Raw genomic sequence first — 8817 nt, 5'->3', positions numbered from 1 at the left:
AGGAGTTATACCTGTGGCCGAAAGGTGGCTGAATCGAATCCCGCCTAGGCGCTGGAGAATAAAAAAAACGGTGGAAAAGATCTGATAACTGGAGGGTTGCTGGATTCACATCCCCAGAAAATTCCCCTATCGTTGGGCCCTTGAGCTAGGCCCTTAACCCCACAACATGCTCTCCATCCAGGGGCGCTGCATGCAGCTTGAAGCTGTGCTTGTCTCAACTGTATGTGTGAGGTCTGCTGTTTTGGGGGGGGAGCAAAAGACACTAATGGACAAGGTATATTTCATTGGTAAAGAAGTTGACGTGGACCATCATTGGGCGGCAGGTAGCCTAGTGGTTAGAGCGTTGGACTAGTACCTGAAAGGTTACAAGATCGAATCCCCGAGCTGACAAGGTACAAATCTGTGCATATTTCCAAACTATGCTTACATATAATGACAATCAATTTAAAAAACATTGCTGATATTCTTTTGTCTATTTGTTTATTAAATTATAGTCTTCACTCAAAATATGACTATTTAATAGTAGACAATTCATAAATTGCACCTTGCAGGCTTCTATATGGAACAATTTTGGTTCAGTGAAGAAAAACCTCGGGTTCATATCAAAAAAAGGTTATATTTAGAACTTTTAGGGGTTCCATAAATGAAGCAAACGATATACCTGTTTTGGTTCTATAAGGAACCTTTTTTCTAAGCGTGTACACTACAGTGAGGGTAAAATAGCTTAGTAACAATGTAGCACAGTGTGAACAGTACCAACTATGACATTAGCATTCAAGATACAGAAGAATCAGAAAAAAGAAGAGGTGAAGCTGTTCCCAGGGTGAATGACGAAGGGATGTATGGAGTGAATATGGCCTGCTTTTTTTACACACAGCAAATATTCATTTTGCATATTAATTTGAAATGTGTTACATTTATTATAAGCTACCAATAATTCATTGGATAGCATTTAGAATGAAGTCTTTTTATTAAGCTTTTTATCAGATCAGGCTCGAATTTAATCGTAATCAATCACAAGTTTAGTCAGGTGTCATATAGATGTGTAATGAGCCTAATCAAATGATATCTCGCATTTCAGCTGCAAATTTCTTTAGTGACACGAGCACCGGGGGCTCCCGAGTGACGCAGCGGTCGAAGGCGTCACTACAAAACCTGGTTCGATTCCAGGCTGTATAACAACCGGCTGTGATTGGGAATCCCATTGGGCGGCGCACAATTGGCCCAGCGTCATCCGGGTTAGGGTTTGGCCATCATTGTAAATAAGAATTTGTTCTTAACTGACTTGCCTAGTTAAATGAAGGTTAAATAAAAATAAATTATTAAAAAACAACAGACATATGCAGAAAGAGGCGAGTAAAGATGCATGGCTAAAGTAGTGCAGGCACGCCCTCTACTGGTCAGATATAGATCTGCTCCAAAAGGAGGCTCAGCAGCAGGTGCACCAGTGAGGTTTCGGCACATCTTGGACTGGTAACTCCGATAGACCTAGCTACTCAAACTTAAAACTACAGCTAAACTAAAAACACAACCAGCTATAACACACGACAAACCATGTTCTAAAAAATAAGTGTTTAATACAAACAAAGGCCTTTCCAGTGATGTACAACTTTGATAAATCCTCTTTTCACTTCTGTACAAATCAAAATGTAGTTTTCATTACACCTCACAAAATAGTTTAAAAGAATGGTTCAAACAAAATCCTGTACATTTATGTCAGTGCCATGATACTCTTAGGGAAACATAATATAAAACTCTGAATGTGAAATAAGGTGCTTCGTCATAAGGTGCCCAGTACATTGGGGATTCACTCTCAAAGGTAAAGTAAAGACGGTGAACTTGGATCATTACCTATTGACCGTGTGTGTGTGTGTACCGGTCAGTATTGGTGCTGTACTCCATATTCGTCCATGATGTCTGATCTGGGCATGACCAGGCCTCTCTCCTTCAGGGCCAGGTGTTTGGTCTTCTCTGCCTCCTGCCTGCTCTGCTGCTGCAGCCGCTGCTCCTCCAGGATGTCCTCAATACACACCTGCTGCAGACTGGTGTCACTCTCCTTCTCCAGGTCCTTCACAGGAATAGACACACATTCAGACATCTGTGTTCGTGTGTGTAGCAGAAGGGGGTAGTTGCATCCCAATTTGGCGACCGGAGAATAGGCGAGTGGGCGTGTGGAAAGGAAAGCAGTGGGCGTGTGGAAAGGAAAGCAGTGGGCGTGTGGAAAGGAAAGCACTGGGCGTGTGGAAAGGAAAGCAGTGGGCGTGTGGAAAGGAAAGCAGTGGGCGTGTGGAAAGGAAAGCAGTGGGCGTGTGGAAAGGAAAGCAGTGGGCGTGTGGAAAGGAAAGCACTGGGCGTATGGAAAGGAAAGTACTGGGCGTGTGGAAAGGAAAGCACTGGGCGTATGGAAAGGAAAGTACTGGGCGTATGGAAAGGAAAGTACTGGGCGTGTGGAAAGGAAAGCACTGGGCGTGTGGAAAGGAAAGCACTGGGCGTATGGAAAGGAAAGTACTGGGCGTATGGAAAGGAAAGCACTGGGCGTATGGAAAGGAAAGTACTGGGCGTGTGGAAAGGAAAGCAGTGGGCGTGTGGAAAGGAAAGCAGTGGGCGTGTGGAAAGGAAAGCAGTGGGCGTGTGGAAAGGAAAGTACTGGGCGTATGGAAAGGAAAGCACTGGGCGTGTGGAAAGGAAAGCACTGGGCGTGTGGAAAGGAAAGCACTGGGCGTGTGGAAAGGAAAGCACTGGGCGTGTGGAAAGGAAAGCACTGGGCGTGTGGAAAGGAAAGCACTGGGCGTGTGGAAAGGAAAGCACTGGGCGTGTGGAAAGGAAAGCACTGGGCGTGTGGAAAGGAAAGCACTGGGCGTGTGGAAAGGAAAGCACTGGGCGTGTGGAAAGGAAAGCTGTGGGCGTGTGGAAAGGAAAGCAGTGGGCGTGTGGAAAGGAAAGCAGTGGGCGTGTGGAAAGGAAAGTACTGGGTGTATGGAAAGGAAAGCAGTGGGCGTGTGGAAAGGAAAGCAGTGGGCGTGTGGAAAGGAAAGCAGTGGGCGTGTGGAAAGGAAAGCAGTGGGCGTGTGGAAAGGAAAGCAGTGGGCGTATGGAAAGGAAAGCAGTGGGCGTATGGAAAGGAAAGTACTGGGCGTATGGAAAGGAAAGTACTGGGCGTATGGAAAGGAAAGCAGTGGGCGTGTGGAAAGGAAAGTACTGGGCGTATGGAAAGGAAAGTACTGGGCGTATGGAAAGGAAAGTACTGGGCGTATGGAAAGGAAAGTACTGGGCGTATGGAAAGGAAAGTACTGGGCGTATGGAAAGGAAAGTACTGGGCGTGTGGAAAGGAAAGCAGTGGGCGTGTGGAAAGGAAAGTACTGGGCGTATGGAAAGGAAAGTACTGGGCGTATGGAAAGGAAAGTACTGGGCGTATGGAAAGGAAAGTACTGGGCGTATGGAAAGGAAAGTACTGGGCGTATGGAAAGGAAAGTACTGGGCGTATGGAAAGGAAAGTACTGGGCGTATGGAAAGGAAAGTACTGGGCGTGTGGAAAAATAAATAAATATTATTTTTAAAATAAAAAATATATATAAATCGCTCTGCTATAGGTTAGATGGTTTTGACTGAGCTGTGTTTAATTTTTGTTACGTTTCTTACCATGAAATTACCGTACATTGAGCTACCTTCCCACAAGAGTTCGGACTTCTGTTATGAAGACAGAGGATGGCTCTGAGTCGTATTTCACTGTTAGTTTTACAAAATAATTGTAAATGTTCAGTTATAAAACTGGCAATAGTTTATTTTTTATTAAAAGTATTGATGGGTCTACTGTTGCGTCATGCATTGTATACGTGTGCTTACTGTGACTGCCACCCTGATGTTGGCTAATAGGTAGCTACTTCCCGCGGCGTTGCCAGACAGGAGCACTTTGTCAAGCGGGAGCAAAGGGCACTGTGTCCCGGTGTTGTTGCCGTTCATGTCCTCCCCATTGATTAGTAGGCAATGGTTTTGACACACCTACTCATTCAAGGGTTTCTCTATTTTTACTATTTTCTACATTGTAGAATAATAGTGAAGACATCACAACTATGAAATAACACCTATGGAATCATGTAGTAACCAAAAACAGTGTTAAACCAATCAAAATATATTTTAGATTCTTCAAAGTAGCCACCCTTGGCCTTGATGACAGCTTTGCACACTCTTGGCATTTTCTCAAGCCAGCTTCACCTGGAATGCTTTCCAAACAGTCTTGAAGGAGTTCCCACATATGCTGAGCACAGTTTGGCTGCTTTTCCTTCACTCCGCGGTCCAACTCATCCCAAACCATCTCAATTGGGTTGAGGTCGGGTGATTGTGGAGGCCAGGTCATCTGATGCAGCACCATCATTCTCCTTCTTGGTCAAATAGCCATTACACAGCCTGGTGGTGTGTTGGGTCATTGTCCTGTTGAAGAACAAATGCGCAAACCAGATGGGATGGTGTATCGCTGCATGATGCTGCTGTAGCTGGTTAAGTGTGCCTTGAATTCTAAATAAATCACAGACAGTGTCACCAGCAAAGCACCACCACACCTCCTCCATACTTCACGGTGGGAACCACACATGGAGATAATCCGTTCACCTACTCTGCGTCTCACAAAGACACGGCAGTTGAAACCAAAAATCTCAAATTTGGACTCATCAGAACAAAGGACAGTTTTGAACCAGTCTAATGTCCATTGCTCGTGTTTCTTGGCTAAGCAAGTCTCTTCTTATTATTGGTGTCCTTTAGTAGTGTTTTCTTTGCAGCAATTCGACCATGAAGGCCTGATTCATGCAGTCTCCTCTGAACAGTTGATGTTGAGATGTGTCTGTTACTTGAACTCTAAAGCATTTATTTGGACTGCAATTTCTGAGGCTGGTAACTGTAATGAACTTATCCTCTGCAGCAGAGGTAACTCTGGGTCTTTCTTTCCTGTGGTGGTCCTCATGAGAGCCAGTTCCATCATAGCGTTTGATGGTTTTTACGACTTGAAGAAACTTTCAAAGTTCTTGAAATGTTCCGGGTTGACTGACCTTCATGTCTTAAAGTAATGATGGTCTGTCGTTTCTCTTTGCTTATTTGAGCGGTTCTTGCCATAATATGGCCTTGGTCTTTTACCAAATAGGGCTATCTTCTGTATACCACCCCTACCTTGTCACAACACAACTGATTTGCTCAAACGCAGTGAGGAAATTATTTCCACATATTAACTTTTAACAAGGCACACCTGTTGATTAAAATGCATTCCAGGTGACTACCTCATGAAGCTGGTTGAGAAAATGCCAAGAGTGTGCAAAGCTGTCATCAAGGCAAAGGATGACTACTTTCAAGAAACGCAAATATACAATGTATTTTGATTTTTTGGTTACTACATGATTCCATGTGTTATTATATAGTTTTGAAGTCTTCAATATTATTCTCAAAACTTTTGACTGGATGTATCAAGGTGACATCTAGATGGTTATCAATATTAGTTATTTCTTGGGTAGGCTGCACTCATACTTGAAATAAAATAATGTGAGAGAAAAAAAATGGCCACGTAGCTACCACCAGCGACACGACACCCAGTAGGAATCACTTCAAGTCAGCAGGTACAACACTGGAGCACTGGTCAGCGGCTTACTATCGACTCGTAGCGCAGCCCAATCAGCCACGAATAAATGGTCTTGAGTGGCAACAAATCTTCCCAATTAGCTGATTCGCTTTTCATGCACCCATTCCCGAGTGGCGTAGCAGTCTAAGGCACTGCATCTCAGTGCTAAAGGCGTCACTACAGACACCCTGGTTCGAATCCAGGCTGTCTCACAACTGGCCGTGATTGGGAGTCCCATAGGGCGGCGCACAATTGGCCCAGCATCGTCCAGGTTTGGCTGGAGTAGGCCGTCATTGTAAATAAGAATTCCAACTACACATACCTGGAGTGTAAGGGTGTGTGTTTGTTGCCGACTCACGATCTCCCCCAGGAGGACAACGTTCTCTCCCCTGACGATGAAGATTCCTCGAGGGATGTCTCCATACCTCTTGCCCACGTGGATCCTCTCCACCGTCTGCTGCAGCACCAGGTTGGCTACACACACACACAAACACAAAAATGCTTGGTTGCTTTCCAACTATGTTGTATGCAATACAATGGTATTGCAATGCAATGGTCCGAATACTTACATACCAAACTGATCAATGCTTCTGAGAAAGCCGATCAACGTTCTTCCATCTCTGAGCAGGACGAGATGTTTTTCTGTCAATTCAAACAGGCAGCAAAATCATTGTATATTTGATGGAATTACTTTGGTTTTAACTGTGCATTTTTGTTAGGGGTTTATGAAAAGAGATCATGATTATTGATGGTTCGATTAGTAGCCTACTGGTCATGCTCTGCTTAAAATCGCGGCCTACAGACGTTTCCCCCTAGGGAGGTAGCAATGCAGGTTACTGACAGTTGCAGCTGGGTTATTCAGTTATTTGATAAGTGTTCAGGTGTGCACTCATCTGAGTGTCAGGTGCACACATCAAGTCCTCTGGTAATGCCATGTGTGTGCATGTCATGTTGGCGCTGCTTTACAAGCTGTTATCTAACAAATATATCAATGGACATTATTTCTAAAACCCTCTACCAGAACCAACCAACCAACAACCAGTGGTAAAAACCGGTGCATCTCGACACAACACCGGCTAGCGGTGTTAGCATGCCTTGGAATGGCCATGCAGCGCCATCGACTTACTATCGATATCCTCGATGAGGCTGGCTGTTCCTGGCATGTAGTTCATTTTTGGTCGGCTTGTAAATCTCATGTGCACGATGTTTGGTGCGAATTTAGAGGGGTTATTTGCTGTTGTGTCACTGTCCTTTCAGGCCATGGGACTCTCGTGCAGTTCGGTTCGAGCGTAGTGAAACACTTCCTGTTATGTAACGTACGCACGAGACAGTTAGGTAGCCCGGTTCTCTGCTACTATTGGTCAAACCAAATTTGACACCGCTTGAAGTTTTAATTCTAGAGTGGTATTGCAGAATAGATTTATTTGTCTGTAGGTTATAATATTAAACCCAAATAGACACCAGTAATTATATAATCTTCAACAACAACAAACATCCACCCACTTCTTATCCCCGCACAACACTAGTTACCACAGCCACAAAGTCAAACTTGTCCTTAAATTAAGGTTAGGGTTAGGCATAAACAGTGGCGGATTTATGTATAGGCGACATAGGCAGGCATCTTGCCGGGTATGGCACAGGGGCGCTGCACACAAAAAACGAATTATATTCAGAATGGTGTCATTTACGCGATCAGGTTTTTTTATCACTCATTATATTTTAATTTTATTTAACTAGGCAAGTCAGTTAAGAACAAATTCTTATTTTCAATGACAGCCTAAGAACAGTGGGTTAACTGACTTGTTCAGGGGCAGAACGACAGATTTTTATCTTGTCAGCTCAGGGATTTGTTCTTGCAACCTTTCAGTTGCTAGTCCAACACCACTAGGCTTCCTGCCGCCCCACTTCATGTCAATGGTATCACGTCACCGTGTGGGACTGTTGGTCGATTAACCTTGTCGGAGTGGGCGCCCTGATTCTAGTTTGTGAGCTAGGCAGGCCACTGTCTGGGAAGGTCTCCCACTCAGAAGTACGAGATGGGGCGGGGGCGAGGGTAGGTCTCCCCACTGGAAGCCCAAGGTACCGTGAGCGGGGAATCTATCAAATAGCCCACCTCTATATTTGTACAGTTCTAATTACTTATTTTTGATATTTACGAGTCTTATTTTTGTATATATTTTTATATTTATATAGTTTTAAATGTTATGATTATTTATTTGTTTGTTTTGTTCAAAATGTCTGAATAAAAATTAGTGCAGAATGGTTTTTTGGGGGCGGGGGCGCTGAAGGGGGGGGGGGGGGTCGCCCAGGGAGCCATACAAGCTAGAACCGCCACTGGATAGGGTTAGCAGTGTAGTTAAAGTTATGGTTAAGTTTAGGGTTAGGTTTAAAATCTGATTTTAAGAAGAGAAATTGTATAAATAGGTGGGGTTTAACCATAATTATGACTTTGAGGCTGTGGTAACTCGGGACGACCCAGTACCATACTTGGTTGGTTTCATCATCTCATTCCACAGTGACGCCACAAGAGAGAGTTTGAAAATGTGTACATGTTAAGAGTTTGACCATGGATGGAAATTCTGGCCATTATCTACTTTCTATAAAATACAAATATATTACTGTCTTAAACTTTCTTGCTGCTTCTGTTGGTCTACACATGCTTCCCTAAGTTCCCTCAGAGACTATACCATATGGACTCATTTAACCCAAAGATCTGCTTTCCTCTGCTGGAACATACACCGAGTGTACAAAACATTAGAAACACCTACTCTTTCCATTACATATTGATGTCACCTGTTAAATCCACTTCAATCAGTGTAGGTGAAGGGGAGGAGACAGGGTAAAGAAGGATTTTAAGCTTTGAAACAATTGAGACATGGATTGTGTGTGTGTCCCATTCAGAGGGTGAATGGGCAAGACAAAAGATTTAAGTGCATTTGAACGGGGTATGGTAGTAGGTGCCAATCGCACCAGTTTGAGTACGTCAAGAATTGCAACACTGCTGGGTTTGTCACACTCAAAAGTTTCCCGTGTGTATCAAGAATGGTCCACCACCCAAAGGACATCCAGCCAAATTGACACAACTGTGGGAAGCATTGGACTAGCATCCCTGTGGAATGCTTTCGATACCTTGTATAGTCCATGCCCCTATACAGTGGCGATTTTAGCATGTAAATCTTGGTGGGGCAAACACACAAAAAATGTGTGATGGATGCCAG

General features: G+C 44.0%; 1 protein-coding gene across 2 annotated transcripts; it reads right to left on the bottom strand.

Moving 5' to 3' along the window:
- Positions 1-1560: 1560 nt before the first annotated feature.
- LOC106569195 (U6 snRNA-associated Sm-like protein LSm1) lies at positions 1561-6936 on the bottom strand. 2 transcript variants are annotated; one of them, XM_014140307.2, is made up of 4 exons: positions 6726-6936; positions 6173-6241; positions 5922-6073; positions 1561-2068 (listed from the first exon to the last, which is right to left on the bottom strand). In XM_014140307.2, the coding sequence occupies exons 1-4, from the start codon at positions 6793-6795 to the stop codon at positions 1880-1882; spliced, it is 480 nt and encodes a 159-aa protein (XP_013995782.1). In that variant the 5' UTR covers positions 6796-6936; the 3' UTR covers positions 1561-1879. The 2 variants fall into 2 exon arrangements, with proteins under 2 accessions (XP_013995782.1, XP_013995791.1); XM_014140316.2 differs by having other exon boundaries at positions 5958-6073; positions 6726-6931.
- Positions 6937-8817: the final 1881 nt, after the last annotated feature.

This window comes from Salmo salar, chromosome ssa01, assembly GCF_905237065.1.
Source record: "Salmo salar chromosome ssa01, Ssal_v3.1, whole genome shotgun sequence".
In the NCBI taxonomy this organism is placed as follows: Eukaryota; Metazoa; Chordata; class Actinopteri; order Salmoniformes; family Salmonidae; genus Salmo; species Salmo salar.
The sequence above is the reverse complement of the archived record's forward strand: the minus strand, read 5'-3'. Positions and strand labels throughout refer to the sequence as shown.

Bases quoted from the DNA above. Each gene is read 5' to 3' on its own strand.
- LOC106569195 (XM_014140307.2), bottom strand. From the start codon at position 6,795: ATGAGATTTACAAGCCGACCAAAAATGAACTACATGCCAGGAACAGCC. The intron at 6,074-6,172 runs GTATGTAAGTAT...GTGTGTGTGTAG, and splicing joins CAGAAGCATTGATCAGTTTG to CCAACCTGGTGCTGCAGCAG. The intron at 2,069-5,921 runs GTATGTGTAGTT...ATTCCTGTGAAG, and splicing joins CACACACCCTTACACTCCAG to GACCTGGAGAAGGAGAGTGA.